The 25,631-nt window shown below is 43.3% G+C and overlaps 1 protein-coding gene across 2 annotated transcripts in view; it reads right to left on the bottom strand.

The window, feature by feature from the left end:
- The window catches only part of LOC131418586 (signal-regulatory protein beta-1-like), a 75,855-nt gene extending 53,465 nt beyond the window's left edge, over positions 1 to 22,390 (bottom strand). Inside the window, exons 1-5 of one of the 2 annotated variants that reach the window (XM_058563047.1) lie at positions 22,288 to 22,390; positions 13,988 to 14,341; positions 11,987 to 12,307; positions 11,067 to 11,396; positions 5,575 to 5,683 (exon numbers count right to left, since the gene is read on the bottom strand). In XM_058563047.1, coding sequence (XP_058419030.1) covers positions 5,577 to 5,683; positions 11,067 to 11,396; positions 11,987 to 12,307; positions 13,988 to 14,341; positions 22,288 to 22,360 — 1,185 coding nt within the window. In that variant the 5' untranslated portion in view covers positions 22,361 to 22,390 and the 3' untranslated portion in view covers positions 5,575 to 5,576. Of the gene's footprint in view, positions 1 to 5,517; positions 5,684 to 11,040; positions 11,397 to 11,986; positions 12,308 to 13,987; positions 14,342 to 22,287 lie in introns of those variants that run through there. The other variant, XM_058563048.1, reaches the window with a different exon arrangement.
- Positions 22,391 to 25,631: the final 3,241 nt, after the last annotated feature.

A 25,631-nucleotide genomic window follows, 5' to 3' on the forward strand; every position in this document is an offset into this window, starting at 1 on the left:
TCCTACCAGACCCTGTTGGGTTTACCTCCATAACACCTCTTGAATCTATTTCTCCATCTCCATCATCATCACTTGCCTGAATGAAAACAATTGCTCCTTAACTATGCTACCTCCATCTTCTCTTGTCTCCTGTAATCTCTACCTCCTGCTTCACCCAGAGGGGTCTTTGACAACACAGATCTGATTATACTCCTTTCTTGCATAAACACTTGTGGATTCTCATCTGTCTTATTATAGTAAGACTATATGGTCTATGACATAGGGTAGTGTGAACAATCCCTCGTTCCATGGCTGCTTGGCCCCTAGAAACCAAGGGATATCCACTTCTTCCAGTACTCAACACAGCCTCTTTGTCCAAGGTTAGATTTCCTGGGAAACAGACTCTGAGATGAAGCCTAACAAGCAAATCATTTTTCAGAGAGTACATTTAAGATGAATATCTGTGGAAGGAGTGGAAGGAAGCAGGATTGGGTAGAAGGAGAAGTTGAGCTGCAATGAAGTCTCAGTGAAGATCTCAGCTGACCTCCCATGGAGTTCTGGTGCTAGAAGTTTCCTTCAGAATGTCCTGAGCTGGAGTGAGAGGGCTGGGCCTTTATATCACCACGTAGATGAGTCATTGGATATGGCATGTTATCCGGCATGACCCTGGGCAAGGAGGCTCTCCTCAGCTGAGTTAATTCCAAAGAGGGATGACAGCTGAGGGCCATCTTCTCCAGCCTGGTGCATCGCAGCATCCGCCAGCCTCTTCAGAACGTCTTGCACTTGGGAATCCTTGGACTCCGGACAGGTATTAACTCCCCCACCATTAGATCCTCAAAGCTACTTCATCTCACCCAGCTATCCAAAGTTCTTTGACCACACTTGGACTGACCTGAACTTTACTAATTGGAGAAGTTTAAGATGAATATCATGGGGGACTGAGAAGCAGCTTCCTCTGGGATCTCTGAGTGCCCGGGTCTGGGGTGATCACTGGCAGAGGACAGAGGAAGGGAGAGAAGGAATCTCAGACCTGGCAAGTGAGATGAAACTTGGGTATATTAACATAGAAGTCTCCCCACCACACATTCCTTGTGTTGTTCCCCTAGAGGGTGCAAGAAGCAGAGATCCAGCTGAGGAGAAGATGTTGGTTTTTTTAATAGATTTATTCTTTTTAGGAATTTTAGATTTAGGTTTATCAATATTAGATTTAGATTTAGAAAAAGTGAGATGACAATACAGAGAGTTCCATGTACTGCTGCACACAGTTTCCCCTACTATTAACATCTTATATTAGTGTGGTACATTTATTTCAATCAGTGAACCTATATTGGCACATTATTATTAACCAAAGTCCATAGTTTATCCATATTTTGTTTGTGCTGGGATGCTATAGCAAAATGCTCTAAACAGTAGAAATTTATATCTCTCAGTGCTGGAGGCTAGAAGTCCAAAATCAAGATGCCAGCACAGACGGGTGAGGGCCCTCCTCAGCTCACAGATTATTTATGGCGTCCTCATATGGTGGAAGGGGCTAGGAATCTCTGTGAGGTCTCTTTTGTAAGAGCACTAATCCCATTGATAAGGATGGAGCCCTCATGATCTAACCACCTTCCAAAAGCCTTACCTTCTGACGTGATCACATTGGGCTTTAGGATTCTAACATGAATTTCAGGTGACAGAAACATTCAGACCGTTGCATAATCCAATTTTATTTTCTTTCTCAAATTGTTCCATCTTTAACCTTCGAGAGCTCTTTTATTTGTTCCTGCACCACTTTGATGTACTCCCATCAATGTGGTTTCTTTTTTTCTGGTACTTCCCTATTTTTTAGATGATGTTGAATTTTTTTCGTTTATTTATTTTTTTTGGTGAGGAAGATTAGCCCTGAGCTAACATCTGATGCCAATCTTCCTCTTTTTGCTGAGGAAGATTAGCCTGGAGCTAACATCCGTGCCCATCTTCCTCTACTTTATATGTGGGACGCTCGCCACAATATGGCTTGATAAGCGGTGCATAGGTCCATGCCTGGGATCTGAATCTGTTAACCCCAGGCTGCCTAAGTGGAGCACCTGAACTTAACCACTATGCCACCAGGCCGCCCCCAAGATGATGTTGAATTTTTGATGGGACTTTTTAAACACAAAGAAGGGAGAGTAGTCTTTAACAAAAGGGCTTCAGAAGAGAAAAATCAGATAGTCAAATGAAGAGGAACTTTATTTTGAAACCCAACATCAAGTAGAAACTAATATCCTCAATGAAGTATTCATTCATTTATTTTTTTAAAAATGTGATGATCTAGTAAGACGGCAGTCACTGTTCTGAAATCTGAGGATGCAGATAGTCCCTTCTCCGTTAGAACCGATATTCTATTTGAGGAAGAGACACACAACACAGGCAGGGTTCACTTTGCATGGTGCTGATATGCATGAATTTCAGTTACCACAGCTCAGTTAAAAAACACCAGTCCCTGTCACACGATTCAAATTCCAGTGACCACAGTAAATTTACTGTGAGCAATTGCATAAGTACAAACTTTGCTGCTAGCTCTGCTTCCGTCCACAAATCACCGTGTAACTAACAGATACTCATTATGATCAGTAACCAATCACGTGACTTCTTTCAGTCTGAAGTGATTGATCACTGTGCCTTTGTTAATCAGTTTATGCACAGACAGCAAAGCATGTAGTTGTGTTGTCTCATTATTTCCCAGTGATGAACCCACATGACATTTTACAAAAATGAGTTATTGCAAAAGGGAATGGGCAACAGAGATGAAAGTGCAATGGAGAAACGAAAAGTGATAAAGCTGGAAGTGAAATTCAAATAGAATGTAAGTGGAGTCATAGAAGAAACAGCTGAGTGGGGATGTTGACACTGGTGCTGTTAGAAATATTCCAGATGTGCAGATAGAGGAACTGAGTGATGGCAAACCTACCACATAAGTGAGGAAAGTGGTGGTGAGGAAAAGGGTGAAAATGTCCCAGAGGCAGTGACACCAACAAACACTTCAAATTAATTGAAGTTTTGTTAAGATTTCACAACATTCAGAGCACAAGGGATAAAAATGTTGGAAGCTGTTCGAAATTTAGAAAGGAGTATGATGATTCACCAAGCGATAGAAAAGATGCTTGATCTGTATCATAAATTATGCAATAAGAAAACGGCAAACACCATTCAAACTGCCCTTGGTAAGTTTTTACTAAGAAATAAAATGCTTTAATTCTCAATGTTTCTAATCTGCAAATGACAGTATACTAAGTAAATATTAGTTGTTCTATTTTTTCTTTTTCCTCCTCATTTAAAACTGACAGGAGCCCGCCTGGTGGCACAAGCGGTTAAGTGTGTGCTCTCCTCTGTGGCGGACCGGGGTTCGCCAGTTCGGATCCCAGGCGTGCACCGACGCACTGCTTGGCAAGCCATGCTGTGGTGGCGTCCCATATAAAGTGGAGGAAGATGGGCACAGATGTTAACCCAGGGCCAGTCTTCCTCAGCAAAAAAAAGAATAGGATTGGCAGATGTTAGCACAGGGCTGATCGCCTCACACACACACACACAAAAAATTGACAGTTTCCAAGGTTTTGAAAAAAATTTTAAAGGTCACAGCACAATCATTATTAATCTCATTGATTATTGAGATCACCTTCCATGGTTTCAGTTTGCACACTCACTATTACACACCTGCACTACCATGCAAAGTGAGCACTTCCTATATTTAGTATGTCAGGTGACAATAAGTGCTGAGGAAACAAATTAATCAGGTCAAGAGGAGGTGGAATGCCAGGTGAGAGAGGTATATTCTATGTAGGGTGGTTTATGGAAGGTGCCTTTATAGAGTGACATTTGAACAGAGACTTGAAAGAAGGGAGAGAGTGAACTATGCAGATATGTTGCGGGAAGAAGCAGAGTGATAGAATTTGACTTCCATTTCCAAAGAACCACTGTGGTTGAAACAGAAAAGCCAATTAGAGACTCTAGCAATGGTCCAGGAAGCAATGATGGTGGCTGGGACCAGGGAGTAGTGGTGGGTGTGAGAAGTGTGCAGATTATGGCTATAACTCAGTGGTGTGCAGGAAAGACTTGGACAGGCTCATCAGAGCTGACTGCCACATTTTCAGGAACTTTGCAAGCTGGCTGTTACACTGTTGGTAGCTTAAAATTGGCGACATTGCGAGTGTTTACACCACAGAAACTGGCAGGCACTACAAATTAGGCTTTGTTTTATTTATTTTGGAGAATCAATTGTTAAACATTTGCCATCTCACCATTGAACATAAGCATGTTGAAGGCAGAACTTAATATGGGATATAAGAGAAAGAGAAATCAAAGATGACCCAAGGCTTTTGGGCTGACAGATGTGTACCATGAGCAACAGGATTCAGAAGGATGCAAGATAATAGAAGAACTAGTGCTTTCATGACAGGGAGATTAGGAGAAAATTCTTTCTGGGTTTGAGGAGCAAGACATTTAGGCAAAGAGGAAGGAGAACAATTTTTCTTCTTAAAATCAGAATAGGAGTTCATTTGTACTCAAGAGTCAATAGAGCAACTCAACAAGGCTGGGGAGTTGGAGGTAGACAGGAATCCAGAAGACAGAATAACTCATGATGCATGAAGATGAGTGTGTACTTCATGGCCAAGTTCCAAGGCAATCGATGAGAGATATCCTAATGTGTGTAGATTTGACTTGTTTCTCACCTTCTAGGAAGATGTCAGGAGTCAGTCCCCAGAGATATGTCCCACGGCCCCTGCTCAGGACCATGTATGAAGACCCAGCTCTGGGGGCATCAAGGACAGGGAGAAGGAGCAGCAGGAATGTGTGAGCAGCCAGGTGTCTGGGGAGGGGAGGCTCTTGGAACAGAGTCATGGAAGCTTCTGGTAGGATCCTTCTCTGAGGCTGGGCCCCTCACAGAATGAATGGAGCAGCAGAGATTGGGGGTGGCACACAGCAGGGAAGGAAAAAGGAGCTGTGGGAAACATGTCCACATTTAATTATCTGCTCATCATTACAGAAATGTTCCCTGTGTGCCTCCTATGTCCCCAGTGCTGTTCTCCTCCTGAAAGGACTGTCGTGAGATGACAGGTTGATCCTGTGATAGGACTCTGCCACCTCAGCCTTCCTCCCCAAGTCCTGATCCCCTCCCCATCCCTTCCACTCTGTCACTCAGAGGGTCAGAGCAGGTACAGCCCTCAGAGCAGCCTCTAGGACTTCTCAGCATTACTCTGAAACGTGGGTTCCTTTAGCCCCATGGAGCCCGAGCGTTCAAATAATCTAGAGATGGTCTCCAAGGGAACGACCCACTCAGCTGACCCTCATTCAGCCCCCTTCTGCCCACTTCCTCCACAGAACCCATAGGACTCTGTGCACACCCTTTGAAAACCCTTGATCAGCCCTCCTCCAGTTCCTCCAGGAACACAGTTCCTGGGATGGAGAACCTGAGAGGGATCCACAATACTCCTGAGCGTATTGAGGGAGGTGTGTCACCTTCTCTTAACTCCATGTGGGCCCTGACCCTGTGTGACCTTTGGATGGTCCCTGTTACTGATGTTTCCCTTTATGGGACAGACCTTGTCCTGCCCTCCCTGCCCCACAACTTACAGTCAGGCCCTCCACTTCCTGTGGACGTAGATGGCAGAGACACCGATGGCCAGCAGCAGCTTTGTGCTTAGGACGAGGACTACCAGAGGGACAGTAGACAGCTCTTCACCTGAAAATCAAGGGACAGGAGGAGCCATTAGAGGGGCCACACAGGAGCCTCCACTTACTCCATCGGAGGCTCCCTGGGCCATCAACATTCTGAAGCTTTTGAATCTGCATCCTGCCCTGTGCTGAACCTAGAGGCAGAAATTAGGGTTAAGATGTTCCTCATTCTCACTCTTCCTCATCTCAGGCTGCCTGGATTGTCTTCCTGGAGGGGAGGGTGGAGAATGTATATTCAGTGACCTGTAACTGTGGTGCCTGGTTTACTTACTTGATCCTCATACCTCTATGGAGCAGGTATTATTATCCTCATTCTGATGAGGAAACTGAGGCTCAGAGACTTTAGGGAGGCTCACAAAATTAGTGGGATTCAATCCTAGGGAAATCCGTCATTGCTGTCTGCAAATGACCAGAGACTGTGCCTTTTGGACCAAGTCCAAACTCTCAGAGTCATAGGAATGAATGTCCACACAGCATGCAAGTGGAGTGAGGACAGGTTTCATGGTGGGTGAGAGAGATGCAAGGCTGCCCTCATTCATAGCACTGGTGAGGCTGGATGACCCCATGTTGTCAGGAGCTGAGGGAGTCCTCAGGGTGACCTGACCTCATGAGACCTGCTGTCTGGAGAACAGCCTGGTGAGTCTAGGAAATGGGGTCTCATGCTTGGAGGGGCTTCAAACAGCATCTGGCCCACCTTGACCCCAGGGCAAGTGTATGCTAAAATCTTTCTGTTAGCCTCAGAAAATTGTATCTGAGGAAGTACAGTTGGGTTCTTTGCGTTTTTGCAATGAGCAGTTTTTGCTTTTAAAACTAACTAAATAAATATATTCAAATAGTTTTTTATAAATGAATTTATCCTTAAGGAAGGAGAGGAGACCTCACCCTCTTTTGCTCCTGGGGTCCTGGAGGATGACAGTTCTCATTGAGCAGCTCTCTAGGAGTTTCTTTCAGGTGAAGAGAGCTGTGTTGTTCAAGTTTGCACCTCCTGCTGGAGGGCAGCTCACATCAGAGGACTGGCTGACCTGGAGTGCAGAGGCTCAGCCCTCTCCCCTCCACTGAAAACAGCTCTGAAAGACAACCCTGGCTCCACAGCTCTGTGAGAGCACGAGTCTGTGTTGTGCCTGGATTGAAGGTCACCAGATCCCTGTCCCAGTCCTGCTCTCACCCCCACAGGCATGTTGACCCTGGCCGCACTCCATGATAAGCTTCCACATTCTCACGTCCATTTCAGAGTCCATAACTGACCTATGGAAGTTCATCTGGGAGTGGTCTAGAAATGCAAATTTGGAATTGGATCACTGGGATGGCTGACCAAGAGGACTCCAGCACTGCCGAGAGGTGGAGCAGGGGAGGCCCTTACTTCCCCTAGTGGAGCAAGTGTTCAAACTTCACCAGTGGTGAACTGGGAGGGTGTAACCAGATCAAGAGAACACATTGGTGTCTGGTATTTGAAATTGAGTTGGGAAATGGTAATTATAAGGACTGTGGAATTAGATGGCTGTTGTTGGGGCATCAAACCTTTGGAGAAAGACCAAAGTAAGAGAGTAAGAAAAGTAAGAGAGATTAATTACAAGTGAAAGGTCAAGTGTGAAAGCCAGAGGACTTCCTAGCATCGTTGCAGAGTCTTATCCCCCAGAGCCAGAAGGCAGAAGAACTGAGGATGGGCCCAGGACATCATTATATTGGCAGAGCTACAGAGGAGGTTGAATTCTCAACTGCAGTGGGCCTGTCTGCCAGAATAGGACCCTGATGGGGATGTATGGGACCCTCAGATGTGGGACAGGGACACATGGGCCAAAGCACTCAGGACTCTTCAGTGACTTCTGAGTGCCAAGGACAATGGCAGCAGCACAGCTCCTTGTCTCCAAAAATGACCTCTCCAACCACAAGAAAACACAAAACAAAGAAAGTAAATTCTACACAAAACTGGCTCCCAGTATTAGTTGAGTAGAAAATGCTAAAACTGCAAAATAACTGAATCTAAGAGAAAAATCACCAAACCCTAGTGCACCATCTCTCACAAGGCTGCCATCCCAGCCTCACCCAGTCACCAGGAAAAGTGACCAGGGGAGCTGGAAGGTGAACCTGAGAATTATTTAGAATCCCACCATCAATAGTAAATCCACATTAAATTTGAGAATACTGAAAAAGTGTCTGTCTTGCAGGTTGGAGAACAGAAGGGGTTTCAAAGTATGCCTAATTGAAACGGGTTGGCACAGACTCCTCAGAGTCTGTGAACATGTTACTTAAATGGCAAAAGACACTAGCCTTGGTGATGAAGTTAAGGATCTCGAGATGGGGACATCATCTTGGGTTATCTGAATGGAGCCTGTGTAATCACAAAGAGCCTTGTAAGCGAAAGAAGGAGGCAGGAGAATCAGAGAAGGAGATGTGAGGACAGAGTCAGAGGTGAGAGTGAGGGGCCCTTAGCCAAGGAATGTGGGCAGCCTCTAGGAGCCGGAAAAGACAAGGACACGGATTGTCCCCTAGAGTTTCCAGAAGGATCACAGCCCTGCCACCCACTGTGGACCTCTGACCTCTAGAGCTGTAACGTAATAAAATTGTGTTCTTTAAAGCCACAGAAAGTGTGGTAATTTTTTACAGCAGCAATAGGAACCTAATACAAGACGGCTGGGACATTTCAAAAGGACCGATGTGGCAAAAGGGGTGGGCTCAGTTTCAAGTGCATAACTTCTGAGGCAAAAAGGCAGAAAAGAAGGAACAAGTGCTGTTTGGCAATTGAGTGGTGAAGAGAAAAAGGAAACGGGAAATTTAAGATCCTGAAAGAAAAGGAGAACCAAAAAACTGAGAGGCATCAGAACATTTGTCTCACTGTCAAAACCAACCAGCCAACCCAAACTCCATTAACACACCCGGATTATGCTGTACTGAGAGAAGAGAGGGCCATTAAGCCAGGAATATTGTAAAACAGCCAGATATCATTAAAATGAACACAAAGATGTGCATCATCACATCAGATACACGGGACCCAGGACTGCAGTGGCTGGAGCCCTCAGATGCCCGGGGCAGGCTGGGCATCCTGCTGCAGCAGGGTCACCGAGGCATCTTGCACTTTGCTCCAGCCTACCAACCTGGACAACCCAAAAACCATTTCCAGACTCAGTACACTAGCGAGGGTGCTCGGTCAGGCACACTGAGAGTACCAGAACTAACAGCCCTGGTCTGAGCCCTGGGGGACGTGGAGACTGAGGAGCAAACCCAGGCTAGTCCAGACAGGATGGTGTGGACCCATCTCTCCCTGCTCTACCCTTTCAGTACAATGACCCCTAGAAACAACGCGAGGTACAAGCACAGGAGGACGCTGACAGGAGGACGAGGAAGCAGACTGGCTGGGCCCTGAGGACTGGAGGGAGAACACAGTGGCCAGTGGTCAAGATTCCCCTCTCCTGACTGCCCAGCACAGGAGGAGACCAGGATGGCATTAGAGAAAAGAGAAGCATAAAACCAATCATCTAAGCTCCTGCCTCAGGAAACTAGAAAAGGAGGAGCAAAATAAACCCAAAGCAGAAGGAAGGATGAAAATAGTACAGAAAAGAGGAGAAAAATCAATGAAATTGAAAATAGAGAAACAATAGAGAAAAACCTCGAAACAAAATGCAGGTTCTTTGGAAAGATCAATAATATTGAAAAACTTCTAGCAAGACTGACAATAAAAAAGGAGGAATGACACATTTCCAAAATCAGGAATGAAAGATGGGACATCACTACAGACCCTGCAGATGTCACAAGGATAATAAGGGGAGATTGTGTGCAATCCTACAGATAGATTTGTGAACTTAGAGACAATGTACGAAATTCCTCAAAAAGCACAATCTGCCACAATTTACTCTATATGAAATGAATAATTTGAATAGCCCTAAACTATTAAGGAAATTGAACTCATAATTTAAATATTCATGAAAAAGAATTTTTGAGACCCTGACGGTTGCACAGGAATATTCTACCAAGCATTTATGGATGAATTAAAACCATTTTGCTGGATTAAAAATAGCTATAAAAGAAATTTGGGAAAATGTAAACGTATACTCCACTTTAGACGATATTAGGGAATTATTGTTAATTTTATTAAGTGTGTAATGGTATTGGTATTGTAGAAAACCAATGTCCTTAATCATATGATCACACAATAGTGGACTACACTTGCACCTGGATGTGCATACTTGACCAAGTTATTAGTGGACACAATTATGCAACTTCTGCATGTCTCTTGTTTTAAGGGAAATTGTCTTCATTTTCCTATCTTACTCTTCCAGCAGAAAGGGTAATGGACACTTGGTGTCCCAGGGTTGACCCAGCAGATGAGGACAACTCCACAGAGCAGATGGAAGGAACGTGGGCCTTTGAAAGCTCTTCTGGAGTCAAGATTCCTGGAAACCTGACTCTATTCCCTTCTGATGTTACATGAGAGAGAAATGAGACATAATTTGTTCACAGAAAGGGGGACTTTGTAGGTCCCTGGGACAATGCCCAGCAGAGGAGGAAAGTGTTTCTAATTAGCATGTATTTCCTGCACAGGCTGGTGGTCCCTGTCCTCAGGGATTCAGATTTACCTTAATTAATTTAGCCCAATCACATGGTATAACAGCAAAAAGTCTTCAACAACATACTAGCCATTGCTCCTCAAGTCTCATCAGTAAAACTCCAAACACACAGGGTAGTTGAAGCAGGAAAAGAGATCACAGAGGAACTGGAATTTGCATATAGTAAACGTGCAGTGAGCGGTTGTGATTACTGGTCCATTGTCAGAAATCAGGGAACAAAGGAGTCTTGTGTTGTGACCACTCAGGGTCACCCAGGTATCTGGTCTAGACTCAAACCTCATGTCCTCAGGGCTCCCTTCTGATAATTTCACAGAGTAGTTAGCAGGTGCAGGTGTCTGCTGGAGTGACATTACTGATGTGGATGGAAAAGTCCAGGATGGAATAGAGACTAGGCAGAGGTTAGAGAGAGCAAGGAGGAGGGAGGTGGGCTGACGTGGATGGTGAACGTAGTCATTGTTAGGACGGAATAGAGACTAGGCAGAGGTTACAAAGAACAAGGAAGAGGGAAGTGGGTTGACGTTGATGGTGACATAATCATTGTTAGGTAGAGAAAGCAAGAGGCGGATGCTATGAACGGGATGAGCTCCCTCCTTCCCTTCTTTTTTCTTTAACGTATATTTATGTCAACAGATCTATAAAGATATGCACCAAACTCTTACCAGTGGTGACTCTTGGAGTGTTAGATTTGGGAGAGGGGAGCTCACTTCCAAGTTGTGCTTTATTTTTATAAAATCTAGATTATTCTATAACAAGCATTAATGACTAATTTTAATATCTAAAAAAGATAAAATTTTAAAAGAGCCAGCTCAGTTGGAGTCGAGGCCTCACCAGGTGTTCCACCTGTGTCCCGCTCCTTCTGGTGGGCAGAGTCCTCCAGGGTATGGTGTTTGGTGACCGCCGGCTGCCCGTCATGCTCCACCTGGCATGTGAGTACCACATCCTCCCTGTGGGCAGATGAGTTCACCAGGAGCCAGCTCATCCTGTTAAAGGTCCCATCCTTGTTCTCTATGAGCGTTGAGGCCGTTTCTGTTCGGGACACATTTCCATTCTCCAACCAGGTCAGCTTTAGGTGCCGGGGGTAGAACTTGTTCACCTGGCAGGTGACAGTCACCAGATTCCCTGCCGTGGGCTGTTGGGAAACCTCCAAGGTGGGCGGAACTGAAACAGCACAGGACAGAAGCTCTGACCTTATGAAACAGACAGATCACAGAGGAGGGCTCCGTAACTTAGCTCCCACCACCACAGATGGGAATCACTCAAGACAATGCTAGGCATACAGCAGGCACTCAAACGCTGAGGGTTCTCTTTGCATATGAATGAGATCACAAACCACAGTGCCAGGCACATAGTAGGTGCTCAGGGACTGGTAGCTCCTATTAGGGTCATAATGAGTGAAATCAAGAATCATAGCCCCTGACATACAGTGGGAGCATAATAACTGTAGCAAAATAAATGAAATCACCAAGCAGGTAGGGGCTGGGCTTAGAGTAGGTGCTCAATAATTGGAGCTGCTATTGGTAAAGTAGATGACACGACCTAGCACAGAGCTTGGCACATGGCAGGTGTTCACCTGGCAGCTGCCATTAGAACAGGTGAGTGACCAGCACATCCAGGTGCCTGGTGATCGGGAAGGACGGTCAGGAACTAGATTCCAGGAAATCCAGGCCTGGAGCAAACAGCAGGGGGAGGAGCGGGCTTGGGGCCTTGGGGGCAGGTGGGGGCTTTGGCTGGGGCTGAGCGGCATCTACCTCGGATGGTCTCAGACAAGTTGGCCGTCCCACGAAGAGGAGGGCCCCCCTGCAGGGTGACGTGTGCCACCTCGCAGATGACCTGGGAGTGAACATCCCCCGGGGTCAGCACCACCTTGGCTGTGCTGGAGACGCTGTAGGAAACGCCATCTCCCTCTGGGTCCACGTTCGTCTGGGAGGCTGGGAGCTCATTCTCATTTTTGAACCACTTCACGGTGATGTGTCTCGGGGAGAAGCTGTGGGTCTCACAGGTGAAGCTCACTCTCTGCTTAGGCATGGCCCTCGCTGTGGGGCCCAATACCATAGGGGGAGAGGGTTTGGCTACAAAAGGATCATTTATAAAAAATAAACATGATCATGATTATCATCACTTACTATAGGCAAGTGACACTGTTAAGAACCTTCAATATATTATTTTTTAATCCTTCTAATAGTGCTGGGGAGGGAGGGTCATCATCCCCATCTTACAGAGGAGGACACACGGGTTCCCAGAGGTGAACTCTGAGTACGGGGCCAGGTGGTAGGGAGAATCAATTTCTACCCTGTCTAGGAGGGAAATTTGTCAATATCCAACAAATTAAAATACACAGAACCACTGACATAGCAATGCCACCTCCAGTGGGCATCTCCCACTTGAGTAGAGTGGTGCAGCGCTGGTCTAATATCCCAAGGTTGGGAACAACTTTGTATCCATCAATGGAAGACTGTAGAATGAAGGATGCTGTCTCCATATGATGCATGTTTTGCAGCTGTGGAAACAACGAGCAGCTCTTGGTGCTGATATGGAACGCTTGAATGGGGATGATGCGGTTGACGGTGTGGAGAGGTTCCCAGTCTCCTCGGGGCTCGGGGTCTGAATGCAAGGGGCTTCTGAACATTTGGGAAACTGAAGAAAAGGAGAAATGCTAGCTCTCTGTTCAATGGTTTGATGTAACAAGCTTTTATCCAGCACAAATGATGGGCCAGGCTCTTACAGGGAACGAGTGTCCAAGGTTGAGGCAGGACGGAGCCTGCCTGGAATCAGATCTGGGTTCTGGAATGATCCCCTCACTCACTGACCATGTGACCGTGGGCACGTAGCCCAGCTCCCCATCTGTACATGGGCATGGGGCTGGATGGGCCTAAAGGTCCTTTGTGCACTGACTTTTCAGGATTCAGTATCCTGGTCCTCTGGCAGAAAATCCTAAATGAGCATCTTTGCTGCCTCAACGGGGAACCCCTAAATCACCTACATGAGGAACCTCTTCCCTGGGTGAGGGACGTTCTGAGATGACCTAGCTCTGCCGGGAGCCTTCAGTGACTGTGTGAGTTGGTCCCTGAATCACACGAGGATTTCTGGACAGACACACAGAGAACACCCAATCTCTGTGCATCTCCTCCAGCCAGGCTGTCAGAGTAAACAGAGAGTCTTGGCCTCTTAGGGATTCCTCTCAGTGTGATGTTTCTGAGGATGAAATGAAGAAACACACGTTCTCCCTCCCTGCCCTGCCTGGATTTCTCCTCACAGGAAGGGAAGAGGACGTGAGCTTCCTGGGAGAAGAGCCTTTGCCTGCTGTGTCCACTGCTGCTTCCACAGCACAGAGCAGAGCCTGGCACACAGTAGGTGCTCAGTAAGTGCTGAGTAAAGGAAGACTCGGCCACATTGAGGGGCACTTTCTGGGGGCAGGGGCGAGGTCTGACCGTGTGACTGGGCGAGTCACTCAGACTTTCAGTTCCCCCCTCCCTAGAACAAAGGGCTGGACGGGATGGAAAGTCAAGGGCTGTGGAGCCAGGCAGATGGGGGTTCAGACATTTCCCCCCATTTACCAGCAGTGGGGCCTTGAGCAACTAGCACGACCTCTCCAGACCTCAACTTCCCTAATCTGTGGAAGGGGGTGAAATCAGATCATTAACATAAGCAGCCTCCAACACACCTGATACTTGTGGCTCAAAGAATGGAGAGCATTATTATTGACTTGCTGTCACACACCAGGGGACAAAGGAGGCCCCCGCTGTACTCACCACTCACGGTGAGCTGTGTCCCTGGTCCAGACTTAAACTCCACGTCATCAGGGCTCCCTTTCTGGAACTTCACACAGTAGTAGATACCAGTGTCTGCTGGGGTGATGTTACTGATGTGGATGGAATAGTCCGTGCTGTTTCTCTTTGCTGTGTCTGCAACATTAGTTACTCGAGGGAAGTGGCCTCCTTTGAAATTGTAGATTAACTCCCGGCGTGGCCCTGTCCCCCTGAACCACTGGACGTTCCCCACAGGGAGCAGGGAGGTCAGGGTGCAGTGCAGAGTGGCCATCCCTCCGGCTGTTATGGTCACTGACTCATGCTGAAGCACCTGCAGCTCCTCCACACCTGCTGCTCCTGGAGAAAAACAAACCGATCGTTTATTCATGCTTATGTTATCCTGTAGGTTTTCTCAAGCGTTTATCAATAACAGCTTTCACTGACTGAGTGCACGCCACAGGTGGGCCTTGAACTCAGCACATTGCATGGACACTGCATGTAACCTTCACAACAAGTATGTAATGTGAGACCGAATCACAAACGAAGCACTAAGGCACAGAGAGGTTAAGTGTTGTGGTAGAGAGCCGCTCTGGGTGCCTGAGCCCTCTCTAGGGCTGTTGATTCACCAAATAATTCTGCATATCCACTCTCTGGCCTCACAGAGTGTTGCATTTCTGGACCTTTGCATTGAACGGGGCCCGGAGACTTCTTTAGATCACTGAGTTGCGGTAGAAGTGATGGATGTATTTTGTGGGATATGCATTTAACTCTCAGAACCTCTATGGATCATTTTCCCTCTTCCACATGCTCATGATGGGTCTGCTCCATCAGCCTGGATATTTGAGTGACACTGACGGGCAGAGCTCCCGACACACAATGAACATGTAGTTTAAATAAGAAGTGAAACATTGTTTCAAGTTCCTGGGATTTTTTTCCACAGTGTAATCGTGTTATATTAGTGTCCTAATCTTGCTGTAACAAATTACCAATAATTTAGTGGCTTAAAACAACAGAAATTTATCTTACAGTTCTGGAGGTCAGAAGTCCACAACTGGTGTTACTGGGCTAAAATCAAGGTGTCAGCTTAGCTGTATTTCTTCTGGAAATACAGAAGGCTCTCTCCTTGCCTTTCCTAATTCTAGAGGCTGCCACATTCTTTTCCTCATGGTTCTGTTACTCCTATTACTTCTTTTTACTCCAATTACTTCAGCCTTCTGCTTCCATTGTCTTGGCCTTGTCTACCTTTGACTTTCCGGCCTCCTTCCTATAAGGACCCGTGTGATCACATTGGTGATCTTGGATAATCTCCCCATATCAAGAGTCTTAAGTTAATCACTCCTGCCAAATCCCTTTACCTTATTAAGTAAAATATTCACAGGTTCTAGGTATTAGGAAATGGACCTCTTCGAGGGGCTGTTGTTCTGTCTACCACACAGATCCCTTCTGATTGTTTCAGAAACCTGATGCCACAACAGAAACCTATGTATGTGGCATTGTCACACAGGTTGAATGAAAAGGAAACTGATTGGAAACTGGAAGACATGCTATCCAAGCAGTGCACCAGTGAACTAGTTTGAATAACAATACTAGAAATCAATAATAGAAGGAGAAATGGAATATTCACAAATACATAGAAATCAAACAACACACTCTTAAAAAAATCAAGTCACAGAAGTCACAAGGGAAATTAGAAAATGCCTTGAGATAAGTGAAAACATAAACACAACATACCAAAACTTAAGATGCCGTGAAAGCAGTGCTAGAGGGAAATTTATAGCTGTAAACGCATACATTTCAAAAGAGGAAAGATCATAAATTAATAGCTTAACTATATACCTTAATAAATTAGAAAAAGAAGAGAAAAATAAAACTAAAATCCAAAGCTAGCAAAACGAAGAGAATAAAAATGATTATTTTTTAAATTTTTTATTAATTTTTATTATTTATTATTATTATTATTTCAAAGCAGAGATAAATAAAATGTGAATATTAAAACCACAGATAGAATAAACAAAACCAACAGAGGTTCTTCAAAAAGATCACCCCAACTGACAAACTTTTAGCTAGATTGACTAAGAAAAACAGAGAGAAGACCTGAATAACTAAAATCAGAAATTAAAGAACACTAATAAAATTCTATAGAGGTAAAAGAGATTATAAAAGAGTACTATGAACAATTGTACACCAAAAAATTGGACAACCAGGATAAAATGGGCAAATTCTTAGAAACACAAACCTTACCAAGACTGCATCATGAAGAACAAGAAAATCTGAATAGACCTACCACTAGGAAGGAGATTGCATCAATAATCAAAAATCTCCCAAAAAGAAAAGCCAAGGAACACTTGACTCAACTGGTGGATTCTACCAAACATTTAAAGAACTAACACTAATCCTCTTCAAATTCTTCCAAAAAATTGAAGAGGAAGGAAGTCTTCCTATCTTGTTCAGAGTCATTCTAGACTCAATTGCAGGCCAGCATTATCCTAATACAAAAGCCAGACAAATTCACTATAAGAAAACTACAGACCAATATTTTTTATGTAAATTGATGCAAAAATCCACAATGAAATATTAGCAAACCAAATTCAACAGCATATTAAAAGAGTTTTACCACATGACCATCTGGGATTTATTCCCAGAATACAACAATGGTTCACTATACGAAAATCAAACAATGTAATATATCACATTAATAGAATGAAGGAAAAAAAAACCCACGATCATCTTATTTGGTGCAGAAAAAGCATTTAACAAAAGTCAATGTTTTTAATAATAAAAACAGGCCGTATACCAGGAATAGATGGAAACTTCCACAAAACGATAAAAAACCCACAGGGAACAACATACTAGACGGAGAAAGTCTGAAAGTTTTTCCCCTGAAGATCAGGAACAAGACAAAGATGCCCACTTTCACCACTTCTATTCAAGGCAATATTCGAAATTCCAGAAAAATCAATTAGGCAAGAAAAATAAATGAAAAGCATCCAAAATGGAAAGGAAGAAGTAAAGCTATCTGTTTGCACATGACATGATTTTATATGTAGCAACTCTAGTGATTACACATACACACACACACAAAACTGTTAGAGCTAATAAATGAATTCAGCAAATTTGCAAGATAAAAAATCAACAGGCAAAAATCAGTTGCATTTCTATACATTAGTGATGAACAATCCAAAAAGGAAATTAAGCAAACAATTCCATTTACAACAGCATCAAAAATTATAAAATACCTAGGAATAAATTTAACCACGGAAATCAAAGCCTTATACACTCAAAAGTACAAAACATTGCTGAAAGAAATTAAAGAAGACATAAATAAATGGAAAAACATCCCTGTTCATGGATTGGAAGACTTCATATTATTAGGTTGAGTACTGACTACTACCTAAAGCAATCTACAAATTTGATACAATTCCTGTCAAAATCCCAATGGCAGAAATATTTTGCATAAATCGAAAAATACATTCCAAAATTCATATGAAATCTCAAGGGACCCCCAAATAACCAACCAACCTTGGAAAAGAAGAACACAGTTGGAGGACTCACACTTCCTTAAGAAAAAACTTACTACAAAGCTACAATAATCAAAGTACTGTGGAACTGACATTAGAACAGATATATAAACCAATGGAATAGAATAGAAAACCTAGAAATAAACCTTTAAATATATGGTCAAGTGATTTCCAACTAGGGTACCAAGACCATTCAATGGGGAAAGGACAAACTTTTCTACAAATAATGCTGGGAAAACTGGATATCCACATACAAAAGAATGAAGTGGGACCTTTGGTTTGTATCATATAAACAAATGAACTCAAAATAGATCAAAGACCTAAATGTAAGAGCTAAAAATATAAAATTCTGAGAAAAAAACAGAAGTGAAACTTTTCCTGACATTGGATTTGGCAATGATTTTTTTGGCTATGACACCAAAAGTATACACAACAAAAGAAAAAATACGTAAATTGGACTTCATCAAAATTAAAACCTTTTGTGCCTCAGAGGACACTATCAGGATAGTGAAAAGACAACTGACAGAATGAGAGAAAATATTTGCCAAGCATAATCTGATAAGGGATTAATATCCAGAGTATATAAAGAATTCCCACCATTCAACAACAAAATAACAGACAACGCAATTAAGAAATGGACAAAGGACTTGAATAGACATTTCTCCAAAAAAGGTATGCAAAAGATCAGTAAGCACATAAAAAGACGCTCAACATCACTAGTCATTAGAAAAATGCAAAGCAAAAACCACTATGAGATATTCCTTCACATCCCTTAGGATGGCTATTATGAAAAACAAGATAAAAATACAGAAAATAATGGTTGACAAATATGTGGAGAAATCGAAACCCTTGTACATTGCTGGTAGGAATATAAAATGCGGAAGCCACTGTGGAAACAGTGAAGGTTTCTTCAACAGTTACACATAGTATCTACCATATGACGGCAACAATTCCACTCTTGGGTATATATCCCAAAATATTAACAGCTGGGACTCAAACAGACACATGTACATCAATGTTCATAGCAGCATTATTCACAATAACAAAAAGGTAGTGGAAACAACCCAAATTTGCATCAAGAGATTAAGGGATAAACAAAAGGTGGTATATACATAAAATGGAATGTCATTCAGCACTAACAAGCGATGACATTCAGATTCGTCCCGTAACCTGGATTAACCTTGAAAATATTTTGCTAGTGAAATAAGCCAGATAGAAAAGGACAAATCTATGATTCCACTTATATGAAGTACCTAGAACAGGGAAACGCATAGATACAAAAAGTAGATCAGAGATTACTGGGGCTGGAGGGAAGGAGGAAAGGGGACTTACTGTTTAATGGGAACAGAGTTTCTGCTTAGGATGTTGAAAATTTCTGGAAATGTATAGTGGTGACTGTTTCACAACATTGTGAATGTACTTGATGCCACTGAATTGTAACCTTAAAGACTGTTAAAATGGTAAGTTTTATGTTATGTACACTTTACCACAATCAAAAATAAGTACTAACACAAGGTGATCGCCCCATGTAGAGCCTTGGGATTGGATGAAATGGCTCAAGGAAAAAGATAAAATGTGTGGTCCCAAAGGCTGATAGAGTGGAGAAACCTGAACTTGAATGGGGAGATAGAACCGTGGGAGCAAGCAAGGAAACAGCAGACTTCAAACTTGTGTTTTGAAAGAATTGTGGGTGGTTGACTGTGTTTGGACAATGAGTTATGAGTTGAAGGGACACGAGTCACCTTTGGGCCAATCACTGAACTGCAGGGGCGAGACTTTCCAGTTCCATTTCACTGCCTCAGTGACTAGCCAGTTTCTGGACACACAGAGAAATAGAAAAGCATTCCTTCTTGTTTGAGGAGTCCTAAAAAAACAGTCATAGATTCTGGTGGCAGGCATATAAATCAGGGGAGAAGGCTGTTGTGACGCCACAAATAAATCCTGTGCTCTTTTCTATTTCTTAGCTACTCCTCAGGGAGAATATTTGTGTTCACCTTTGCAGAGGGCGAGCTGGCGAAACCCATCCACTTAGCACTGCTTGTAACCAAACCTGCCTCCTAAGGAAGCACATGCTACTACAGGGCAGGTCCTTTGGTGTGCCCAGAACATCAGGTGGTTTGGGTTTGTAAGTCTGGAGAGGAAGAAACGAACTGCTAAGACAAAAATGAGGAGAAATATGGATGAATATCGGAGGGACAAATGGAAGGAATAGAGGAGGGAGGAGAGTAGAGGAGCAGAGGGTCAAGATGCATCTGCCATCTGTGTATCTGTAATTCTCATATTTACTTCTCTGGCCCAGACCTTTCCCCTGAACTCTGGACTTGTATGTCCAACCACCCACTGGACATGTTCCTTGGATGGAAATAAACATCTACAGTTAACATGTCCCAAACTGAACTCCTGAATGTCCTCCACAGCCCTCTGTGTCTCAGCTGAGGCACCCTTACTCTTCCAGATGCTCAGGCCCCAAACCTTTAGAGACTTTCTCTCTCATCCCAATCCTATGCATCAGGAAATCCTGTTGGCTCCACTCCAGCACGCATCCAAAATCTGGCCTCTTTCCCCTGCCTCTACCAGCTACTGTCCTGGTGGAAGCCGCTTCTTCTTGTTCGCAGGAAGGCAGTGACCTCTTACATGCTCTAGTTTCCTCTATCTATGTCCTGATGTAGTCTGTTCTCAACCAAGTGCTAGAATAATTTAAAACTCATATCAGATCATGTCACTTCTCTCTTCAAAACCTCGCAATGGCAGCCATGTCACTCAGAGCAAAAGCCCAAATCCTTGAGCACAGCAGGAGGATCCTACTCTCAGGGCCTTTGGACATGCTGTTCTGTACCAGGAAGGCTCCTCCCCCAGATCACCACGTGGCTCACTTTTGCACCTTCTTTTTCTCTTTGTTTGAATTTCCCCTTCTCCGTGATTCCTCTACCCTGTTTAAAATACATCCCAACCTACAGAGTCAGTTCTCAATTCTCTTATCCAGCTATACTTTAGTTTTCTCCTTAACAGTTATCACTTTCTAATAGACTGTATTATTTACTTATTCATCATGTCTATTGTTTACTGTCATTTCCCCACTTAGATATAAGCTCCATGAGGGCAACTAATTTCTCTCTTTTATTCACCAATCCACCCCAACTTCCTATAGCAGCTCCCAGTAAATAGTAGGTATCCAAAAAATGTTTGTATATCAGAATTTCCCAGTGTGGCACCTCCTTGAGACTCTGAAGTCTATTTTAAGTGGGTAATCTCTGTAGAAATTGTGTCATAACATGAGTTTCTCCTGTAGATGACTTGGTGAAAAACAAAAGCAAATTGCATTTACTCAGGAAGCAGAAAAGCCCAGGAGAAGAAAACCACAAACCCTCTTCCCCACACCCACCCTTCCCCACACCCAGTGGCAGGAACTGCAGAAATCTCATGGGATGGAAGGAGGGTAACGGTTAAACCCATGAGCTCTAGAGTCAACTGCCTGAGTTCAAATCACAACCCTACTGTTGACCACTGAGTGACCCTGAAGCTCCCTGTGCGTCTATTTTCTTTCTGTAAGGTAGAAGGGACAAGAGTATCTGCCTTGGAAATAGTGATCACATGAGATAACAGGCATAGGCATTACTGACAGGGTCTGGACATGGGGAGTGTTCAAGAAATTGAAGTTATTACTCATTAGATTCCTGAGGCAAGGAGACTTCAGCTCACGTTAGAGGGTATAGATGTAGATATGCATACAGATATGGATATAATTATAGATACAGATCAGATAGGCAGGAGTCTCTGTATATTGTGTCCCCTTCTCTCCACCTGACCTCTATCCAGCATGCAAGAGGGACTCCAAGATAGTAACACACGGAGGAGAGAAGTTTACTTCTCTTAAGAGTTTAGGCAGGGTAACGGGTAAATTTAGGGAAGCAGAAATGAGGGATGTTGGCTGAGAGACAGAGAAAGTTAAACATCTGTTCAATGTGCATTTCATGTAGACTGAAAATGATTTGAATAAAACTGTAAGGCAAGTCTTTTAAAAATTCCTGTGTGTGTGTGTACACTTCCTCACACCCACTCATACATACACACAAACATAAATATACACATTCACACATAGATATAAAAATGTGGCCTAGCATGGTAGTGTACAGGATTTGGGGGGATTAAATAAAATTATAATACATACTAAAAGCTCAGGAAAACAATGGGCACATGGGAATCACCCAACACATCATTAACAAAGGTTTGCGAGCGCACACAGCAGAACTGGAATTCTGGTGATCTCTCAGTGATCACCAGATGATGAGTGATGGTGATGAGTATCCTTCTCTTTGCTTCTCTGTATTTTCTAATTTTTCTGCAATTTGCCTCCTCCGAGAAGCTGAGCAGCATAACATGGTTAAAGGAATGAACTCTGGAGTTGGTCAGCCTAGACTTGAATCCTGGCTCCTCCCCTGCCTTAGGGTAGAGGACATAGGGCAAGTTACTCTGTCTGCCTCAGTTTCTCTATCTGTAAATCTGGGATAATGGTCATAGCTATCACAGGGTCATTGTGAGGATTAGACAAGTTAACAAGCACAAAGTTGTCCTTGTTGCTGTTTGAAGCACCATCTGTTTCGACGCCTCTGGTGACCAGCAGGTGATGGATCCACAGAGAAAGCACTCAGATCCCCGATTTCATGCTCTCAGATAGTGCCCAGTCTGGGCCTTCTGTGGTAGCTCTGGGTGGTGTGCGTGTATTTACCTGGAGACCCTAAAAGTCCCCAGACAGAGGGAGAGGAGTCTACCCCAAGGAATGCTCACCTGTGAGTCCCAGCAGTAGAGTCAGCAGCAGGCAAGGAGGAGGGGGGAGGGGCCGGGAGGCAGGGATGGGCATCCTGGAGGCCTGAGGAGCCTGCTCTGTCCCAGTGTGTGTGCTGGGGAGAACCCTGACCTCTGTGCTCTGTGGAGAGGAGGGAAGGCCCGCCTCCCGTGATATAAGAGGAAGCGCCTATGATGCAGTGACATGGCTGTGACAGTAACCTTCTTCCAGATTCTAGACAGTTCCTGCTTCTAGATTGTGAAATAGGAATCAGGAAGAAAAGGTGGCTACAGTGGAGGAGTTGCTCATCTTCTGTTTTCGGAGAGACTTGGACAGGCCTAGCAGAAACAATGCTTCCTCCCTGCGTGGGGCCTCTGCTCTCTCCACCTGGCCCCTCACCCCATCTTGAGGTCTTCATGGTGATTCCCCATTTGGGAGCCCCAGGACAAGAAGGATCTGTGGCTGTGGGCTGGGTCCCAAATTCCAAACCCCAGCAACCTAGGATGTGGCTGGCTTGTGACCTCATTCTGCACCAGCCTCAACCAAGAGCTACTCAGCTGGAGGAAGGAAGAGGGTTTTCCAGGGCCTGCTCAGCTTTGGGACGAAACTTGGTCTGTTCCTGAATGACTCCCTATTACAACCCTTTATTGAGGTAACTTGTAAAACTTAGCCCAAATGTACCAAGCAATGTGGACCTCAGAACTTGTATGTGAATGTATCCAACAGAAGGAATCATTTCCTGACTTCTTTCAGAGAGGAAGTGGATTCCATGACCCAGCAATTAATCTGTCAAGTGTTTGTCTCATAGAAATGAAAACTGATGTCCACACAAAAACCTGTGCATGAATGTTTATAGTAGCTTTCTTTCTATAGCAAAAACTAGAAACAACCAAAATGTTCAATAATAAGTGAATAGTTAAACAAACTGTGCTGCAACCATTACAGGGAAATACCACTCAGCAATAAGAAGGAATGAATTACTTATATGGGCAACGACTTGTAAGTTTCCTGAAGGCATTGTGTTGAGTTTACAAAGTCGATCTCAAAAGGTCATGTACTGTATGATTCCATTTACAGAACATTCTTGAAATTACAGAGATAGAGAACAGATTGGCATTTGCCAGAGGTTTGGTACAGTGGGGATGGGTGTCACTCTAAAGGGCCAGCACAAGGCAAACCTTTGTGGTCATGGAATTGTTCTGATCCTGATATGGTGGTGGTTACACAGATACACACATAAGAGGACCAGCATAAGCAAAACCTGGGAGTGATACAAGATTCAGCATAAATAACACTCTCATAGTCTTTATAACATAGATGCTGACTAGTAAGTTATCCAAAATTATACTATGATTATATTAGGGTGATGGAGAATAGCAAGTGTGCATGTGCGGCATGAGGTCAGGAGTAACAGAACATTATATCCCCCCCTTCCATAGTGGGAAGTCAATAAATAATGCCTAATGGTGAGAAATCAAGAAGTAGCAATATAAACGCTACTGTATGCAATAGTAGGGCAGTAAAATATAAAATAATCAGTTAAAGGGTTGAAAATGGTGTCCCCTGGGAGGTGGAGAATGGTGGAAGGTTGGGGAGACTCCGGTTTCTATATGTAGACCCTGTAGAATTATTCCACTCTTAAAACACGTGCATCCGTAACTGTGGCAAAGGTGGAAACTCATTTTAGTTAATTAGATTAATGTTATCAGAGTGACACATGAAAAGAATGCCCATCCTATTAACACCAGTAAGAGAATGTTATAATTTTGCTGGATCTAAGATTGATGTTTAAAACTCAATTACAATTCTATTTACTAGTCAAAAACCACTGAAAACAGTAATAATAATTTTTAAAGATTCCATAAATGAGGAAACATTAAAGACAGCTATAATTAGGGATGCATAAGACCGTTATGGGGGAAAAAAACTAGAAAATTGTGAGTTGAACAGCTCAAAATCAAACCTAAATAAATAGAGGTATACCATATCCATGAAAGGGAAACCTCAATATTGGAAAGATGTCAGTTTGCCTGAATTAATATATAAATTCAATGCAGTCAAATAATAATTCTAAAAGGGTTTTCATGAAACTTGACAAAGTGATTCAAAAAAGCATTTGGGGGGCCGGCCCAATGGCATAGTGGTTAAGTTCCCATGCTCCGCTTAGTGGACTGGGATTAATAGCTTTGGATCAAGTTATGAACCACTCATCAAACTATGCTGTGGTGGCGTCCCATATAAAGATGGGCACGGATGTTAGCCCAGGGCCAATCTTCCTCAGCAAAAAGAGGAGGATTGGCAATAGATGTTAGCTCATGGTCAAACTTCCTCACCAAAAAAAAAAAAAGCATTTGGGCCAAGAATAGCGACAATAGTTTTGAAAACAAGAAAATGTGGGAAGATTTTCCCAAAAGAAGAATCAAAATTTATCACAAAGCGATTCTAATTAATAGAGTGTAGTCTTGACAGGGAGATAAACAAGAAGCTCAATGGAGCAAAGACCTCATTAAAAAAACCCACAAATTTACAGAAACTTGATATATAGCAAAGGTGGGAGTACAGATCACTGAGTGCTGGATAATTTATCCTCGTGGAAGAAAAAATAAGACCTCTTCCACCTATAACACACAGACGCACACTCACACACACACAGCTGAAAAATATAACTAGATCAAAGGTATAAATGGAAAGAACAAAACTTGACCAAAAATTAAAAACTCCTTTTTCTGGAACAAAAACTCCCAAATGATACCAACACTGCTGCACTGGGGACCACGCTACAGGAACAAGAGGGACTCTCCCGTATGTGCCCAAGGAATCAAAGGTAAGAATGTTTGTTGCAAAGTTGTCCTAGGAAAATATTAGATAAAGCTTCAATATCCATCATGAGAAGAATAGATAAATCATGGCATATTCTTACAACAGAAACCTACAGAGCAGTGGCATATCCTTACAGTAGAAAGTGGAGCTACATATGTAAACATGAATAAATCCCACAAACTACTAAGCATAAAAATTAAAATCAAGTTCCAGAACACTGTATACAGTATAACTGCAATTATATAACATTTAAAACAAGCAAAGTAATATTAAATATTGCTTAAGGATTTATACATGTCATGAAAGTATAAACTCATGCTTGAGAATGATAGACACCAATTCAGGACAGTGTTTTTAAAAGAAACAGAAGAACATAGTGGCAAAATGTTAATATTTTGCAAAGACAGGATGGTAGGTCCATGGATATTTTTTATATTGTTTTTTACATATTTCAGGAGAGAAAAATGCTTCTGCAACTTAGTGATTTCAAAATGCATATGTGTTAAAAAGAAATCATACTTCAAAA

Source organism: Diceros bicornis, chromosome 19 (genome assembly GCF_020826845.1).
Source record: "Diceros bicornis minor isolate mBicDic1 chromosome 19, mDicBic1.mat.cur, whole genome shotgun sequence".
Lineage (NCBI taxonomy): Eukaryota > Metazoa > Chordata > Mammalia > Perissodactyla > Rhinocerotidae > Diceros > Diceros bicornis.